At 48.5% G+C, this 19,970-nt stretch overlaps 2 protein-coding genes across 2 annotated transcripts in view; one reads left to right on the plus strand and one right to left on the minus strand.

Annotated features, from left to right (window-relative positions):
- C3H1orf131 (chromosome 3 C1orf131 homolog) overlaps positions 1-1,181 on the minus strand; it is a 31,761-nt gene extending 30,580 nt beyond the window's left edge. The window contains exons 1-2 of the mRNA XM_066596097.1: positions 958-1,181; positions 110-423 (exon numbers count right to left, since the gene is read on the minus strand). Of these exons, the coding sequence (XP_066452194.1) occupies positions 110-423; positions 958-1,009 (366 nt within the window). The 5' untranslated portion in view covers positions 1,010-1,181. The remainder of the gene's footprint in view (positions 1-109; positions 424-957) is intronic.
- The window catches only part of GNPAT (glyceronephosphate O-acyltransferase), a 64,392-nt gene continuing 45,514 nt past the window's right edge, over positions 1,093-19,970 (plus strand). The window contains exons 1-2 of the mRNA XM_066596096.1: positions 1,093-1,263; positions 19,332-19,523. Of these exons, the coding sequence (XP_066452193.1) occupies positions 1,234-1,263; positions 19,332-19,523 (222 nt within the window). The 5' untranslated portion in view covers positions 1,093-1,233. The remainder of the gene's footprint in view (positions 1,264-19,331; positions 19,524-19,970) is intronic.

Below are 19,970 nucleotides of genomic sequence, written 5' to 3' on the forward strand. Positions count from 1 at the left end.
AGACACGTTCGTTTGAGCCCAGCCTTAGTGATAGTAAAAAAAAAAAAAACAACTTTTGTATCAAAGAGCACTTTCATCAATGGAAATACTACACTATGTTAAGGAGTACCTCTATATACATCCCTCGTAGATGCTGGTCTTGGCTTCGCTTCTTGCCTTTGTGACTTAGAAAGGACACAACTTCAACAGCAGAAGGCTGTGGTACAGAAGTAGCGGACATGACGGGCGTCTTGGCCTGGCTGGACAGTTCATCCTTTATAGAATCAAAGAACACGGAGACGGTTTTCTTTCCCCGTTTGGAACACACCACCGCTTGCTGATCTTCTACACGGCCATTTACTTTATAAGACTCCTTATCTTCTGAAGGTTCCTTGCTCTGTCCACGCACAGGTACTTGTTCTTCACGAGTCACAAAGTCATCACCTGCAACACATTGTTATCAAGTCATAGTAAAGTCTTAGTTCCAGACCCTGGAGACCATAAATCACGGGTAACCGGCCAATCACATTGCAATATAACTTCTCTTATGTTGGGGATAGAACTACATGGATGGCAAAGGCCCTAGATATGGGCGACAGATAGGGTGACCGCGGAGAATCGCGGCAATTCACAGCATGCTGCGAATTGCCAGTCATGAGTGGAAAAATCGCAATGAGTCTCTGCCTGTGGACACAGGGTCGGCACTTTCTTCAGACGGCGTGATTCACCGGCGATTTACCAGGCCACCCCGACCCTCTTGCAGTGCAACAGGGATTATTATAGGGTCACAGTGTTGCCCCAGGACTCTCCCCACAGTCACCAACGATCTTCTAGGGTAACCGGAAATCCCCGCTTCATTATTTGAAGCACTGGGCCGGTTGACTCTCTAATGAAGGAGCCCGGTGGGTGCTGTTACCAGGGCACTCTAGGGGCGGCGCTGTCGGCATGTGCCCTCCATCCGCAGGAGCATCTACTCACCAAAGTCATAGAGGTTACCGAGCACCGCGTCCAACTGCTCCCGCGCTGTCATTGTGGGGGGGGGACACACGCCGCTCGGTCCGGCAGCACGTGCAGTCGGCGCCACAACAGCTGAGCGGAAGTTTGGTCTCACGCGGCTGCCGTAGAGTTCGACCGCCCAGCGCTGACTGTCCTGCCAGGCTTCCGTAGCTCTCAAAATTGACCTGCCCGTGCCCGTTATCGTGATCCCCGCCCCTTCCGGTGTAACGAACGCTCACCGGGGATGACAGAGGACCAATGGCGGGCGCCACAGGCACACCGTACTTAGTAAGTGCTCACCCGGTATGAATGGCACTGACGAGACTGCTAATCACGTGCACGGTCCTAGAGGCTGTACTGACTCTTGCTTGACAGGATCACATCTGCAGACGATGACTGCTGTGGGAGACGGCTGCAGGTTCTGGCCGCAGTAGTACATGTGTGAATATATATATATATATATATATATATATATATGTATATATGTGTCTCAGAATAATAGTGTCGCCACCCCATGATACGGAGCGTAACATGTCATGACACAAAGTGTAATAATGTCACGGCATGGAGAGTGAGTGTCGCCCCACGGCACGACGCGTGAAAGTGTCCTCGGCACCTGTCGTTGCCTCATGACACATAGTGTAATAATGTCACGGAGCGTAGATATAGCGGCCTGACAAAGGGCAGTACATAGCGCTGTTTAGCTGTGGGGCCCAGTAATATAATAACCGGCTCTAGTGGTTTAACCTGAGTAATTTACACAAGGGGTGCAGATAACCCAGCGACCAGTTAGACTGCATCCGCACAGGCTACAAGATCATCGCTATGATGTGAAGTCCATGGTTTCCAATGGGTTCTTTCACATGAGCCATGTTTTGTAGTGAGGTTTTGTAGCCCGTGCGGATGCAGCTTCAGGATTGTAAAAATTCCCAGCGACTCATATGATGCAGGTAGCCTAGCAACCAAATAGGTTGTGATTGGCTGCAGACAGACTGGTCAGGTGACAGAGGCAATAAATAGCCGGATAATGGTCGCAGAAGCCAGAAGTGGCAGAGAGAGCAGAACAAGCAGGAGAAAGACAAAGACAGAAGAAGAAAAAAAGCTGAGAAACAGTGGTTAACAGAGAAGGAGAGTCAGCTGTGACAGTGAGTAGAGGAGAGATAAGTGAGGGGGAGATAAAGAGACGTAAATATGGAGAAAAGAAATTCAGAGTAAGCTCCCAGTATATAAATGTGTACAGCTGCCTGTCCACGGGCGTTTTTGCATTGTGTTCCCCACGGTGATAATCCAGCTGCGGGGAACGCAGTGCGAGCTTTCCATAGAGTTGCTATGGAAAGCGCTCTTCCCCCCCGCCCCATCCACGAGCGGAGAATCATAGCGATTCTCCGTTTGCAGCCAGCAAACCGCAGCTGGCTACGAATTGCCATGATTCTCAGCAATGAGCCTATCAGATAGGCTCACCGCAGAGATCTGTCAGCTGGCTACTTCTCCCTAGCGGGGATACCGCAACGCCCATAGACAGGCAGCCTTGGACACAAGTAAAGTGATGCAAATTGTATATCATTTATTACTCACTGTGTGTGTTGAAGAGAATTACCCCATCTCCCTGTTTTATTGAATAACTAGCTTACCCGTCGCGCGTTGCTGCGAAGACAGACAGACATACATTCGTTTTTATATATCTAGATAACAACCAATCACAGCACAGCTTTCAAGTTACCTTAGCGGTATAATATATAACAACCAATCACAGCGCAGCTTTCATGTTACCTCAGCTTTATAATATATAACACCCAATCACAGCGCAGCTTTCATGTTACCTCAGCAGTAAGAGAAATAACAACCAATCACATCGCAACTTTTATTCTGCCTCATCAATATAAAAAATAGCAACCAATCACAGCGCAGCATTCATTTTACCTCAGCGGTATAATATATAGCAACTAGAGATGAGCGAGCACCAAAATGCTCGGGTGCTCGTTACTCGAGACGAACTTTTCGCGATGCTCGAGGGTTCGTTTCGAGTAACGAACCCCATTGAAGTCAATGGGCGACCCGAGCATTTTTGTATATCGCCGATGCTCGCTAAGGTTTCCATTTGTGAAAATCTGGGCAATTCAAGAAAGTGATGGGAACGACACAGAAACGCATAGGGCAGGCGAGGGGCTACATGTTGGGCTGCATCTCAAGTTCCCAGGTCCCACTATTAAGCTACAATAGCGGCAAGAGTGGGCACCCCCCCCCCCCCTCCCAAGAATTTTTACTTCTGAAAAGCCCTCATTAGCAATGCATACCTTAGCTAAGCACCACACTACCTCCAACAAAGCACAATCACTGCCTGCATGACACTCCGCTGCCACTTCTCCTGGGTTACATGCTGCCCAACACCCCCCCCCCCCCCCCGCACGACGCAGTGTCCACAGCGCACACCAAAGTGTCCCTGCGCAGCCTTCAGCTGGCCTCATAGCCACACCACCCTCATGTCTATTTATAAGTGCGTCTGCCATGAGAAGGAACCGCAGGCACACACTGCAGAGGGTTGGCACGGCCAGGCAGCGACCCTCTTTAAAAGGGGCTGGGCGATAGCCCATAATGCTGTACAGAAGCAATGAGAAATCCAATCCTGTGCCACCTCCATCAGGAGCTGCACACGTGGGCATAGCAATGGGGAACCTATGTGCCACACACTATTCATTCTGTCAAGGTGTCTGCATGCCCCAGTCAGACCGCGTTTTTTTATAAATAGCCACAGGCAGGTACAACTCCGCAATGGGAATTCCGTGTGCACCCACAGCATGGGTGGCTCCCTGGAACCTACCGGCTGTACATAAATGTATCCCATTGCAGTGCCCATCACAGCTGAGGTAACGTCCGATTAAATGCAGGTGGTCTTCGGCCCACACTGCATGCCCCAGTCAGACTGGGGTTCTTTAGAAGTGGACACATGGAGTTACAACTCCGTGTGGACCGACAGCATGGGTGGGTCCCAGGAAGCCACCGGCGGTACATAAATATATCCCATTGCATTGCCCATCACAGCTGAGGTAACGTCAGGTTTAATGCAGGTGGGCTTCGGTCCACACTGCATGCCCCAGTCTGACCGGGGTTTTTAATACATAGACACTGGCAGGTACAAATCCCTAATGTGAAGTCCCTGTGGACCCACAGCATGGGTGCCTCCCTGGAACCCACCGGCGGTACATAAATATATCCCATTGCAGTGCCCAGCACAGCTGAGGTAACGTCAGCTTTAATGCAGGTGGGCTAAAAATTAGTAGGATTACACTGTAGGCGAGGGCCCAAAAAATTGGTGTACCAACAGTACAAATGTACTTCAGAAAAATTGCCCATGCCCAACCAAGAGGGCGGGTGAATCCCATTAATCGCTTTGGTTAATGTGGCTTAATTTGTAACTAGTCCTGGAGGCAGCCCAGTTCAAATAAAAATTGGTTCAGGTGCAAGTTTCAACGCTTTATTGAATTGAGAATTGAAACGTATAAACATTGTTTACAAAAGTTATATGACTGAGCCTTGTGGGCCTAAGAAAAATTGCCCGTTCGGTGTGATTACGTGAGGTTTCAGGAAGAGGAGCAGGAGGAGGAGGATGAATATAATACACAGATTGATGAAGCTAAAAGGTCCCCGTTTTTGATGGTAATAGAGAACGATGCTTCCATCCGCGGGTGCAGCCTATGTATTGTTTAGGGTGCAGCCTATGTATCGCTGCTGTCCGCTGGTGGAGAAGAGAACTCTGGGGAAATCCAGGCTATGTTCATCTTTATGATTGTAAGCCTGTCGGCACTGTCGGTTGACAGGCGGGTACGCTTATCCGTGATGATTCCCCCAGCCGCACTAAACACCCTCTCTGAGAAGACGCTAGCCGCAGGGCAAGCAAGCACCTCCAGGGCATACAGCGCGAGTTCAGGCCACGTGTCCAGCTTCGACACCCATTAGTTGTAGGGGGCAGAGGCGTCACGGAGGACGGTCGTGCGATCGGCTACGTACTCCCTCACCATCCTTTTACAGTGCTCCCGCCGACTCAGCCGTGACTGGGGAGCGGTGACACAGTCTTGCTGGGGAGCCATAAAGCTGTCAAAGGCCCTGGACAGTGTTCCCCTGCCTGTGCTGTACATGCTGCCTGATCTCCGCGCCTCCCCTGCTACCTGGCCCTCGGAACTGCGCCTTCTGCCACTAGCGCTGTCGGATGGGAATTTTACCATCAGTTTGTCCGCCAGGGTCCTGTGGTATAGCATCACTCTCGAACCCCTTTCCTCTTCGGGTATGAGAGTGGAAAGGTTCTCCTTATACCGTGGGTCGAGCAGTGTGTACACCCAGTAATCCGTAGTGGCCAGAATGCGTATAATGCGAGGGTCACGAGAAAGGCATCCTAACATGACGTCAGCCATGTGTGCCAGGGTACCTGTACGCAACACATGGCTGTCCTCACTCGGAAGATCACTTTCAGGATCCTCCTCCTCCTCCTCAGGCCATACACGCTGAAAGGATGACAGGCAAGCAGCATGGGTACCCTCAGCAGTGGGCCAAGCTGTCTCTTCCCCCTCCTCCTCCTCAATGCGCTGAGATATAGACATGAGGGTGCTCTGACTATCGAGCGACATACTGTCTTCCCCCGCCTCCGTTTCCGAGCGCAAAGCGTCTGCCTTTATGCTTTGCAGGGAACTTCTCAAGAGGCATAGCAGAGGAATGGTGACGCTAATGATTGCAGCATCGCCGCTCACCATCTGGGTAGACTCCTCAAAGTTTCCAAGGACCTGGCAGATGTCTGCCAACCAGGCCCACTCTTCTGTAAAGAATTGAGGAGGCTGACTCCCACTACGCCGCCCATGTTGGAGTTGGTATTCCACTATAGCTCTACGCTGCTCATAGGGCCTGGCCAACATGTGGAGCGTAGAGTTCCACCGTATGGGCACGTCGCACAGCAGTCGGTGCACTGGCAGATTAAACCGATGTTGCAGGGTGGCAGCGTCCGTCTTGGACTTGCGGAAATGTGCTCTGAGCCGGCGCACCTTTCCGAGCTGGTCGACAAGCGTGGGTAGCTTTTCAGAAAGCGCTGAACCACCAAATTAAAGACGTGGGCCAGGCATGGCACGTGCGTGAGGCTGCCGAGCTGCAGAGCCGCCACCAGGTTACGGCCGTTGTCACACACGACCATGCCCGGTTGGAGGCTCAGCGGCGAAAGCCAGCGGTCGGTCTGCTCTGTCAGACCCTGCAGCAGTTCATGGGCCGTGTGCCTCTTCTCTCCTAAGCTGAGTAGTTTCAGCACGGCCTGCTGACGCTTGGCCACCGCTGTGCTGCCACGCCGCGCGACACCGACTGCTGGCGACGTGCTGCTGCTGACACATCTTGATTGCGAGACAGAGGTTGCGTAGGAGGAGGAGGGTGGTTTAGTGGAGGAAGCATACACCGCTGCAGATACCAGCACCGAGCTGGGGCCCGCAATTCTGGGGGTGGGTAGGACGTGAGCGGTCCCAGGCTCTGACTCGGTCCCAGCCTCCACTAAATTCACCCAATGTGCCGTTAGGGAGATATAGTGGCCCTGCCTGCCTGTGCTTGTCCATGTGTCCGTTGTTAAGTGGACCTTGCCAGTAACCGCGTTGGTGAGGGCGCGTACAATGTTGCGGGAGACGTGGTCGTGCAGGGCTGGGACGGCACATCGGGAAAAGTAGTGGCGACTGGGAACCGAGTAGCGCGGGGCCGCCGCCGCCATCATGTTTTTGAAAGCCTCCGTTTCCACAAGCCTATACGGCAGCATCTCCAGGCTGATCAATTTGGCTATGTGCACGTTTATCGCTTGAGCGTGCGGGTGCGCGGCGGCGTACTTGCGCTTGCGCTAGCGATGGCTGGACGGTGCGCTGAGAGACATTGCTGGATGGGGCCGAGGACAGCGGAGGTGAGGGTGTGGGTGCAGGCCGGGAGACGGTCGTGCCTGTGTCCTGAGAGGGGGGTTGGATCTCAGTGGCACGTTGGGGCACAGGGGGAGAGGCAGTGGTGCAAACCGGAGGCGGTGAACGGCCTTCGTCCAACCTTATGGTGTGCTTGGCCATCATATGCCTGCGCATGCTGGTGGTGGTGAGGCTGGTGGTGGTGGCTCCACGGCTGATCTTGGCGCGACAAACCTTGCACACCACAGTTCGTCGGTCGTCTGCACTCTCAGTGAAAAACTGCCACACCTTTGAGCACCTCGGCCTCTGCAGGGTGGCATGGCGCGAGGGGGCGCTTTGGGAAACAGTTGGTGGATTATTCGGTCTGGCCCTGCCTCTACCCCTGGCCACCGCACTGGCTCTTCCAACCTGCCCTGCTGCTGCACTTGCCTCCCCCTCTGAAGACCTGTCCTCAGTAGGCTTAGCAAACCAGGTGGGGTCAGTCACCTCATCGTCCTGCTGCTCTTCCTCCGAATCCTCTGTGCGCTCCTCCCTCGGACTTACTGCAATTACTACTACCTGAGTGATAGACAACTGTGTCTCATTGTCGTCGTCCTCCTCACCCACTGAAAGCTCTTGAAACAGTTGCCGGAAGTCCCCAGCCTCATCCCCCGGACCCCGGGAACTTTCCAAAGGTTGGGCATCGGTCATGACAAACTCCTCCGATGGGAGAGGAACCATTGCTGCCCATTCTGGGCTGGGGCCCGAGAACAGTTCCTGGGAGTCTGCCTGCTCCTCAGAATGTGTCATTGTAATGGAGTGAGGGGGCTGGGAGGAAGGAGGAGCAGCAGCCAGAGGATTCAGAGTTGCAGCAGTGGACGGCGTAGAACTCTGTGTGGTCGATAGATTGCTGGATGCACTTTCTGCCTTCCACAACAGGACCTGCTCACACTGCTCATTTTCTAATAAAGGTCTACCTCGTGGACCCATTAATTGTGAGATTAATCTGGGGACGCCAGAAACGTGCCTCTCTCCTAATCCCGCAGCAGTCGGCTGCGATAGACCTGGACCAGGAGCTCGGCCTGCACCCACACCCTGACTTGGGCCTCCGCGTCCTCGCCCGCGTCCACGTCCTCTAGGCCTACCCCTGCCCCTCAGCATGGTGTATTACCAGTAGTGCAGAAACAGAACGCTGTAATTAAATGTGCCGCTTATTGGCCTGTGGTTGGAGGCTGACTTCGCTTACGGAGCGCACAGCAGAGCCTGGAAAGAATTTTGCGCAAGCCTGTAGTGAGACGTAGGTGCGTATGACTGAGCTAGTGGAATTCACAGCGCAGAAGCAGTCAAGTGTCCAAAGGCCACTAGTAGGCCTTAAGTATTTTGTTTCTATTTTTTTTAAAGGCTGAGCTGAGACAGCAGACAGATACTGTAGGCAGCGTATATATGTATACTGTTTCCCTCGGGACGGGATGATGGCGGTGATGTAACGGGCAACGCAGAGCCAGGATACAATTTTGCGCACGCCTGCTGTAACACTTAGCTGCGTAATAATTAGGACTACTACCCCCAGCAGAGACGCAGTACACTCAAGACGATCACAGGCAGCCCAAAGATAGTATTTTTCCCAAATTTGTTTGAAAAAGCCCACAGCCCAAAGATAGTATTTTTCCCAAATTTGTTTGAAAAAGCCCACTGCCTATATAGACAGTATATCTCTTTCCCTGCCTCACCAGTACTAGCCCTATACTATGTAAAATTACTGCAGACTGTTTCCCTCTGGACTGGATGACGGCGGTGATGTAACGGGCAACGCAGAGCCAGGAAAGAATTTTGCGCAAGCCTGCTGTAACACTTAGCTGCGTATTAATTAGGACTACTACCCCCAGCAGAGACGCAGTACACTCAAGACGGTCACAGGCAGCCCAAAGATAGTATTTTTCCCAAATTTGTTTGAAAAAGCCCACTGCCTATATAGACAGTATATCTCTTTCCCTGCCTCACCAGTACTGGCCCTATTCTATGTACAAGGACTGCAGACTGAGGACGCAATGCTCTGCACGCCCGATATACAAAAAAAAAAAAAAAGTGCAACACTGCTCACAGCAGCCTTAACAGTACTGCACACGGTCAGATGTGGCCCTAAGAAGGACCGTTGGGGTTCTTCAAGCCTAAAAATACTCCTAACGCTCTCCCTATAGCAGCTCCGGCATCAACAGCACTTTCCCTCCTCTATGTCAGAGTGCATCTGTGGCGAGCCACGGGAGGGGCCGATTTATATACTCGGGTGACACCTGATCTCCCCAGCCACTCACTGCAGGGGGGTGGTATAGGGCTGGAACGTCACAGGAGGAAGTTGTAATGCCTTCCCTGTCTTTCTATTGGCCAGAAAAGCGTGCTAATGTCTCAGAGATGAAAGTGAAAGTAACTCGAACATCGCGTGGTGCTCGTCTCGAGTAACGAGCATCTCGAACACCCTTAGGCCTCCTTCCCACGAACGGATTTCCGCCGCGTAATTCGCGGCGAAAATCCGCTGCGTTACCCGCAGCTATTAGGTTCTATTGAACCTAATAGCACAATGCTCACGATGCGTAATTCCACCGCGGAATTACGCACCGCGATTTCTCCTGTCCTCACCCGCAGCATGCTCTATTTTCTGCGGGTGAGGACGGGCTGTACGCACTGACGGCTTCCATTGCAGTCAATGGAAGCCGTCCGTTCACGCTATCTCCCGCTGTAACCAGCGGGAGATAGCGTGAAAAAACGCTTTCCCGCCCACCGCCGCGCGTCATATGACGCCATATGACGCGGCCGGCCGCGTCACGTGACACGCTCGGTGACGCGGCGGCGGTGGGCGGTGACGGGCGGTGACGCGGCGGCGGTGGGCGGGGAAGCGATTTCACGCTATCTCCCGCAGGTAAGTATAGGGGCTCTGGGGGGCGCCGTGACGGGCTTCACAGCGTAATATTACGCGGCGGAGCCCGTCACGCTCGTGGGAAGGAGGCCTAATACTCGAACGAGTATCAAGCTCGGACGAGTACGCTCGCTCATCTCTAATAGCAACCAATCACAGCACCGCTTTCATGTAACCTCAGTAGTATAAGAAGTATCAACCAATCACAGCACCGCTTTCATGTTGCCTCAGCAGTATAATATAGAGCAACCATCACAGTACAGCTTTCATGTTACCTCAGCAGTATAATATAGAACAACCAATCACCGCGCAGCTTTCATGTTACCTCAGCAGTAAGAGAAATAACAACCAATCACAGCACCGCTTTCATGTAACCTCAGTAGTATAAGAAGTATCAACCAATCACAGCACAGCTTTCATGTTGCCTCAGCAGTATAATATATAGCAACCATCTCAGCATAGCTTTCATGTTACCTCAGCAGTATAAGAAATAGCAACCAATCACAGCACAGCTTTCATTTTACCTACAGCTTTCATTTTTATATATATAGACTAGCTTACCCGTCGCGCGTTGCTGCGAAGACAGACATACATACATTCGTTTTTATATATCTAGATAACAACCAATCACAGCGCAGCTTTCATGTTACCTCAGTGGTATAATAAATAACAACCAATCGCAGCACAGCTTACATGTTACCTCAGCTTTATAATATATAACACCCAATCACAGCGCAGCTTTCATGTTACCTTAGTATAATATATAACAACCAATCACAGCGCAGCTTTCATGTTACCTCAGCAGAAAGAGAAATAACAACCAATCACAGCGCAACTTTTATTCTGCCTCAGCAATATAAAAATAGCAACCAATCACAGCTCAGCATTCATTTTACCTCAGCAGTATAATATATAGCAACCAATCACAGCACAGCTTTCATGTTGCCTCAGCAGTATAATATATAGCAACCATCACAGTACAGCTTTCATGTTACCTCAGCAGTATAAGAAATAGTAACCAATCACAGCACAGCTTTCATTTTACCTCAGCATTCTCAATATCCAGCAGTTGTCTTGCGAAACGTTCGGCGGATGTATCATTTTGTAGTTGAACGCGCATCCCGTTGCTCGTAATGCCTTTTGCTTTCGTGCTTGAGATGGAAATCAAACGATCTTTGTCTGGGGGGCATAATTGTCGACAATGCTCGCACGCGTGCCACCTATCGTAGGATAGTTGTACTATGCCAGTAATCTTCCCAGGAGTGTACTCAACAACTTCCCAAAGTTTCATGGCGATTGGATGAATGGTGTAGTAATGCATAAAGGACAGACAGACAGACGTTTTTATATATATATAGATGACATCAGGAAGTGAGAGAATTAGATTCCGTATGTAAAATTTGGACGATAATTCTTTTGCGCTTAGAATTAAATAATCGAGTTGGGACCCATTAGCTTTTCCTATTTATGACATAATCAATGCTCGTGCCAAATTTCATGTTTCTACGACATCGGGAAGTGAGAGAATTAGTGGCAATGATGGAAATCGAACAATCTACGTGGAGGGCGTAACTGTTGACGATGCTCGCGCGCGCCATTTATCATAGGATAGATGTACTATGCCAGTAATCTTCCCAGGAGTGTACTCAACAACTCAACAAGTTTCATGGCAATCGGATAAATGGTGTAGTAGCGCATAAAGGACAAACAGACACACACGCATACATTTAATTTTATATATATAGATGACATCAGGAAGTGAGAGAATTAGATTACGTACGTAAAATTTGGACGCTAATTCTTTGGCGCTTAGAATTGAATAATTGAGTTGGGACCCATTAGCTTTTCCTATTTATGATCTAATCAATGCTCGTGCCAAATTTCAAGTTTCTATGACATTGGGAAGTGAGAGAATTAGATGCCGTACGTAAAATTTGGACGCTAATTCTTTGGCACTTAGAATTGAATAATCGAGTTGTGACCGATTAGTTTTTCCTATTTATGACATAATCAATGCCCGTGCCAAATTTCATGTTTCTACGACATCGGGAAGTGAGAGAATTAGTGGCAATGATGGAAATCAAACGATCTTCGTCTGGGGGGGGGGGCGTAACTGTCGACGACGCTCGCACGCGCACCATTTATCATAGCATAGATGTACTATGCCAGTAATCTTCCCAGGAGTGTACTCAACAACTTCCCAAAGTTTCATGGCGATCGGATGAATGGTGTAGTAGCGCATAAAGGACAAACAGACAGACATACATTCATTCATTTATATATATATATATATATTTATATATAGATAACAGTGTTTTCTACAAGTTAAAGGGGTTGTCCCGCGGCAGCAAGTGGGTCTATACACTTCTGTATGGCCATAATAATGCACTTTGTAATGTACATTGTGCATTAATTATGAGCCATACAGAAGTTATAAAAAGTTTTTCACTTACCTGCTCCGTTGCTAGCGTCCTCGTTTCCATGGAGCCGTCTAATTTTCGCCGTCTAATGGCCAAATTAGACGCGCTTGCGCAGTCCGGGTCTTCTTCTCTTCTCTTAATGGGGCTCCGTGTAGCTCCGCCCCGTCACGTGCCGATTCCAGCCAATCAGGAGGCTGGAATCGGCAATGGACCGCACAGAAGAGCTGCGGTCCACGGAGGAAGAAGATCCCGGCGGCCATCTTCAACCGGTAAGTATAGAAGTCACCGGAGCGCGGGGATTCAGGTAAGCGCTGTGCTGTTTTTTTTTTAAGTCCCTGCATCGGGGTTGTCTCGCGCCGAACGGGGGGGGTTGAAAAAAAAAAAAAAAACGTTTCGGCGCGGGACAACCCCTTTAAGCAAATTATCTGCCTCTGTGTGTTAGGCCCACAGCGGTCCTTGGTCACATCTCCCTTCTTAACAAAATAGATCAAAACTACTCTTCACTCTGTTGGGTATGTCTCAAAACAAAAGGCACATATATGGTTCTCCTGCCCTTTACTTCAACCCTTTTGGTATGACTTGCAAACTAGGATCAATTCTATTTTAGGAACCAAAATTACTATCACCCCAAAACTACTACTATTACATTTGAATCCAGCTATAGGTGAGTATTTTCAGCTCCTCTCATGCATCTGATCCGTGAGGGGAGCTGAAACTTTACCATTTTTCACTTTTCCGTGATCGCTATTGTCCATTGGACCGTTCACTGTGGTCCCCAGTGACATCCCCTACATTAAGTAGCTGGGAGCCAGGAGATTTCAAATCTCCTGGGCCTCCCAAACTCCTGTGCGTGCGCATGCTGTAATACGTCTGGCGCGCATGCGCAGTAGGCGCTGTCGGGTTCTTTCTGGACCAGATCACCACAGGACATCGTGGAGAAGGGGGTGAGTAAATTCAGCTCCCCTCATGGATCTAATATATAAGGGGAGTTGAATCTTTAACTTTTTTTCACTTTCTGTTTACTTTTAAGCAATCAGCGGTTTCCATTGGATAATGCCGTTCGCATGACCGGGGAAGGCTCCCCACGGCCCACTATGACAGCTCCGGGTTGTCACGTCCTCAGACCACGTGGCTTTAATCCCCAGAGCAAGTATGTTTTAAAGGGCGTAAAAAGTCTATGGATTGGTTACTAAGGGGTAAAATACTACAGTTACATCGTCTGCAAGTTCTTCTACCCATCAATTAACAACATTCATAAGGGGACAACCCTCCAATCTTATCGCCCAGTCCCCCCCCCCCCCCCCCCCCCCCCCAAAAAAAAAAAAAATTGTGCCCAACAGCTCCACAAGTAATGGGGATGAAGGGCAAGACCAATCCACATCGAGCAATCAGAGAATGGATTGTATACATACAGTATATGAGACATATTCCAATATAAATCCAAACAGCATCTGGGGTACAATAAATCACCGGAAAGCGTTCTTAAAAGGAATGCTTCTTTTTTTCAATCCACCGCATAGCAACTTCTCGACTGCTGCACTGCAGTATTTTTCAAGCCAATTGACATACAAACTCCGTACATAAATACTTTGCAAATATAACAAATTTACCAATCACCAACACCAAAATTGCCCACAAGTAACACATATCCTGATAGTGTGTAGAACGTTCTCCTCTCGCTGAGAACCCTGATCACCAAGGGTCTGATCATATGATGCCGTCATCATCAGGAAAAGCACCCCAGTACTGCGGCTCTGCGGGGCTTACCCTCCTCTCGTGTAATCACCGGTAACCCCCGACATCCACTGCTATCTATCGCGCCTGCGTGTATCCTACCCAGGTCTTACCCAGGTGGCCGCAGTAGCCACTCTCTGACGCTGGAGCGTTTTCCCTGATGATGACATCACATGATCACGGATCAATGTTTGATCCGTGTTAATACGCAGATCAATCAAATGCATTCGGTTACACAATTCCACTCACATTAGCGGGTCGAAATTACAGGCCTAATCATGTGTCCTGTAAGCAGATTTGGGCTACAGTGGGTATGTTTCTGAACACGGGACAAACGGGAGTATCCATTTTAGGATGAAAGGGGAAAGATCCACGGATAAAGATCCTGTCAGGGGGCATCACCGGAGGCCTTAGGTAAGTAATTTTACCTCTCCTCACGAAACGGATTCCAGGAAAGGAGGTGAAATTTTAACTTTTTTTAACTTTTACATAGTCGCTGTTATCCATTGGACAGTGGCAATCCGGTGACCAGGGACTCTGTACCACGGCTCTCCCTGTGAAAATCTCCCGGTTCTCGGCTACGTTTGGTAGCCAGGATCAGGGAGATTTTAAATTACCCTGGCAATCCATGGTTTTGTGCATGCGTCCGCCATCTTGACGACTGGTACATGCACAGAAGCCGGGGTAAGTTCCATGTATAAATCTGGGGGCCTTAGGTACGTAATTTCATCTCCCCTTACGGATATGATCCATGAGGGGAGATGATACTTAAACTTTTTTTTTTCTACTTTACATGATTGCTGTTATCCATTGGATAACAGTGATTTTGTGACTAGAGCCCGCCTACAGTGGTCCTCGGTGATATCTCACTGCTTTTGGCTACTCATGCTAGCCAGGAGCTAAGAGATTTTAAATCTCTCGGACCGTGAGCCCTTCTGTGCATGCGTCCAATGTTTGTCTGGCGCGCATGCGTAGAAGGCTATGTAAAGTCCTGGAAGGACCAGAACGTCGCGGGACATCGCGGAGGATAGAGATGAGTGCTTTCAGCTCCCCTCATGGATCCGATCCATGAGGGGTGCTGAATCTTTAACTTTGTTTAACTTTTTTCACACTTTTATGTGATCGTCGTTATCCATTGGATAACGGCGATCGCATGAATGGGGGTCGCTCATTACGGCCGCCAATGATAGCTCCAGGCTATCGGATCTCCTCAGGGCGATCGTGTTTTTACGCCTCTGAGGATTATAGCCCACAAAGCCAGGACGTAAAAAGGCAATGGGGCGGTCACTAAGGAGTTAAAGGCTCTAAAGTACATAAAGAAGTGGCCATGGACCGCAGGGATGGAGCATGCCTTTAAGGCTAAGAAGGGGCTGCAACCTCCAGTCTGTGGTTAAATTTGAATAAAAAGAGGTGTTATCTTTAAGGGTAAAAAGTGAGGAGAGTGGGAGGGGTGGCACATTCTGTAGAGGGACATTGATACATGCAGTCTGAGGAGAATCTAACGCTTCTCTATGTGTATACGTATTTTATTCCTCTGTTCCTCTGAAGTAACCACAACTTCATAAAATTTTCCATACAAACAACATGGAAGCTGGGTATATCAGCTGGTCTATTATATGTATCAGCACATTTTCTCCAAATCTGATCAAACTTAGGGTGCTTTCATATCTGCGCTTGGTAGTGTGTTTTCATGCTCCATTCAGAGAGCAGTTGAGGGGAATTCTCACTGCCGAAGATCTCCAGACAGATCCAAACAGCCCAAACATACCCCATTGACTATAATAGGGTCTATTTACTTACCGCCCAGCTGCCCAGTTTTAGGACGGAAGATAAAGCGCTGCATGCAGCACTTTCCTTCCAGCATTTGCAGCCGCAACTTCAACGGAAGATCCGGCCGGAGGTTCCTTTGCAGATGTGAAACCGCCCTCAGGCTGGGCTCACACGACTTTTTTTAATATGCTGCGTAAAATTAACAGCGTTTTACTGTCGTATTGAACTGCGTATTGTCGCGTTTTTGCTTGCGTATTCCTGCCCATGTACAGTGTATTTTATGAACGTTTCCTGCAATGGCTTCCTGTTTTTTTTCTTTTTTGTTTATTTCCTTGCCATGTCACTTGTGATTGTGTATGCGCTGTGTTTCAAACGCACCAATAGAGAAGAATAGGGCTTCTATGTACGTAATATGCAGTAAAATAGAACCTGCTGCATTGTTTTTTTATGCTCGTAACATGCGCAATAAATGCAAGTGTGAGTGAAACAATGAAAATCAATGTACTTTCATTGACGCCATTTACTGTATATTATGTGCGCCTAATACACAAATAAGTTTGTGTGAGCCTGGCCTTAGTTAACCCCTTAATGACATGGCCTATTTTGGGCTTAAGGATGCAACGATTTTTGGCGGATTTTCATCTCCCTTTTTCAAAAGCCATTACTTTTTTTTATATTTCTGTCAACACGGCCATATAAGGGCTTGTTTTTATTGCTGCCATTTTTGGTTAGAGAGACTATATTGTAAAACTTTTATTATTTTTTTTATGATCGCAGAGAGAGAGAAAACACATCAATTCTGACATAGATTTTTTTTATTTTTTTTAAAGCGTTAATTATGCAGCATAAATGACACAATACATTTTTTTCTGCGGGTCGGTATGATTATGACACCAAAATTTTTTATTTTATTTTTAGGTTTTTTCCACTTTTCTGCATTCAAAGTCCTATAACTTTTTTTAGTTTTCCATGGTCGGAGCTCTGTGAGTGCTTATTTTTTGCGAGCCAAGCTGTAGTTTTTATTGGTACCATTTTAGTGTATATACGGCTTTTTTTAATCACTTTTATGTGTTTTAGGAGGAAAAATGCTAAAAATTTGCGGCTCCTGCTGCCAGATAGCGCGAGATCTCTTCTGATCTTGCACTATCCACAGGATGTAAGGGTACGTCCACTTACGCTGCCAGGACATAACCTTACGTCCTAGAGCGGGAAGGGGTTAAATAGCCTCTGTTTTGATATGCCCCCTTTCCAAGGATATAACCTAAAATCTTTACCCCATTTCTCTTTTACCTTTATTGGGAATTGCTGTAAACGGTAGGAACGCATCTGTCTATAAAAATAATATGTTACACCCTTCGTAGCTCCAGAACGCCCAAGAGAATTCACCAAAGGGTGTTGGACGGTAAGCAGAAACTGACCGGGCCTGAATAACAAATGCGTGTCATAACTGAAGGAACTTGAAAACAACATGCAACACATGTACGTCATCTCTAATGTACGCGGCTTCCTGTGCTGCAGGGGGTGTTGTCATTTACCAGAGATTTTCTCTGGAGATGCAGCCCCCGACGAAGCAGTATTGTTACTAAGGCAACTTTACGGTGCCTGAAGCAAGTCCTGCATGGGAGCCTGCATGAAGTTCTTGCTCTAGTTTCCTTGAAAACAGTACTTCCTGATTTGACGGCTGCTTCCACACCTGCGTTAGGCTGCCAGTCCACGGGCGTTACGGTATCCTGCGGGGGATCTCCGCCGCCCAGGAGCAGGAGCGGGCAGACGGATCTCCGCTGTCAGCCTATCTGACAGATAGGCTGACCACGGAGGATCTGGGCAATTTGCAGCATGCTGCGAATTGCTGGCCGTGAGCAGGGAATCGCAATGATGCTCTGCTCGTGGACAGGGGGGCGGCGCTTTCCATAGCAATGCTATGGAAAGTGAGCATAGTTCACCACGGGGAACACAATTCAATAACGCCCATGGACAGGCAGCCTTAGGGTCAGTTCAGGGTTTCTGTCTCCGCTTCGTTTTTGGAGGAGAGAAGCTGAATTTAAACAGAAAAAAACAGATCCATTCCTTTCCCCATAGATTTTAATTTGGTTTCAAAGAAATGGAAAGCGAATTAAAAGACTTCTGTTCTGTTAGCTTTACATTTTTTGGATGGAAAAATAGCTCAGTCTGCAGAGGGTTTTTTTCTGTGAAATAAAAAAAAAAAAAGCAAAAACCTGACAGAATTGAGGTAAACTGAAACTTTTCCATTTGCTTTCTGGTTTTTAAAACCCCATTGAAATCAATGAGGGGGGAAAAAGGAACCCTTTTTTTTTTCTCTCCTCCAGAAACAGAGCGGAGAGATGGAAATCCTGAACTGACCCCAAGGCCGGTGTGAGAGCGGCCTCACCTGAACTGACCCCAAGGCCGGTGTGAGAGCGGCCTCACCTGAACTGACCCCAAGGCCGGTGTGAGAGCGGCCTCACCTGAACTGACCCCAAGGCCGGTGTGAGAGCGGCCTCACCTGAACTGACCCCAAGGCCGGTGTGAGAGCGGCCTCACCTGAACTGACCCCAAGGCCGGTGTGAGAGCGGCCTCACCTGAACTGACCCCAAGGCCGGTGTGAGAGCGGCCTCACCTGAACTGACCCCAAGGCCGGTGTGAGAGCGGCCTCACCTGAACTGACCCCAAGGCCGGTGTGAGAGCGGCCTCACCTGAACTGACCCCAAGGCTGGTGTGAGAGCAGCCTTATGTGTCATCAGATTCAGAACTGAAGCTACTCGTCGTGGTGCTGCTCATCCCCCCTTTTGCCATATAGACCCCAGAAGAAGACACACGTGGCTTGAAGTGACAATAAAACTGATTTTGTACAATGGTCTTTGTAAAGTGCCCCTTTGACTTGGATGTACACAGGGTAATGTACTAATGAATCGCAGCAGTAATTCCTGAGCGTGGGTGTTCTCAGCGGTCTATTCTAAAAGTGTCTGTCACCTAGAAGGGTTTTGTTTTCTTTAGTTGTGCTTCCCATTTGTACTAAACGGACAAAACTATCAGCAATTATTTTGATTTGTGTACATTAGCGTCTCTGAAATGTCTGGTTACCGTTATGTTGTCTCTGAGAAATGAAGAGCCGTCATGATGACTTTTAGATGGTCGATAATGTAATAGTTGGTCATCAGCAGTTTGATCAGCTGATGCACAGAAATCAATATCCCGGCTGATTTATTTTATTAGGGTCTAGTCACCTCTGCGCTGGGATTCCATTATAGGCAGGAAAGAATCCCCTGATCGACGGATCCGTCCCTTGACAGAACCAAACTGTGCCAACCAGACCCTACTGACTATAATGGTTCCTGCACCTGTCTAGCATCTTTACCGAACAAAAAAGTCCTGTGCCGGAGGCGGTAAGCGGAGCCTCTTGCGGAGATGTGAATAGAGCTTTACAGGCTTTGGACCATTTGGAATGTCTGATGGTGCTGATAGTCCTAGGCTCCATAAGTCCAGGCATGAAATGGTCATTAGTTCTCAGACTGCACTTTGTGTTTCCTTCATGTCTCCTATGATGTCATGATATCGACCTGTAATAGAGACCTCATCAAGAATAACTGCATTGCAGGTGCCATTTAATCAGATCTGCTCTTTTCACCATTTTATTCACAGCAAAGGGAATTCAGAAGCAAGAAAAGGGAAGTGTTTGAAGATATCCTGGAAGAACGACGCCACTCCAGTGACCTGCGATATGCTATGAAATGTTATTCACCAGTGATATATAGGAGCCTTATCCCATGCAAGCCAAGTGCCCTGAAAAACATGGTGTTACAGTCTGACCAACTACAATATGTAATCAGACAGGTGAGAGGAACAACTCTTAGATGACTTAAGGCCTCATTCACATCTGTACTTTGGGCTCCTGGATATTTCCGTTGTTTTGCTCCGTCCTCAGGGCCAAACAGTGAAAATGTCAAAGCCTCCAGATCTGCTACATACCATTGTCAAACTGTCCCCACTAACTATAAAGAGGTCTGTCTCGCGTCTGCCATTCTGACCGGATTTTTTGCTGCTCTGCGCCGGAGGCTCCCGGATGTGAGTGGGCCTAATACAAGGGTTATTCTACAGGAAGATATTTCCTGATTCCTTTTATTACCAGTTTTTTTTCTTTAATATTCTGAAGAACTGATTATGTGCTTATACCTGTCTTTTCAGATTCTAAGTAAATTGCATCTCCCCTTGGTTGGTTATATGTGAAATAAAGTGCATAGGAAAAGTGGAAGGATTGCTCATAATAAACAGTGACATCAT

This window comes from Eleutherodactylus coqui, chromosome 3 (genome assembly GCF_035609145.1).
Source record: "Eleutherodactylus coqui strain aEleCoq1 chromosome 3, aEleCoq1.hap1, whole genome shotgun sequence".
Classification (NCBI taxonomy): Eukaryota; Metazoa; Chordata; class Amphibia; order Anura; family Eleutherodactylidae; genus Eleutherodactylus; species Eleutherodactylus coqui.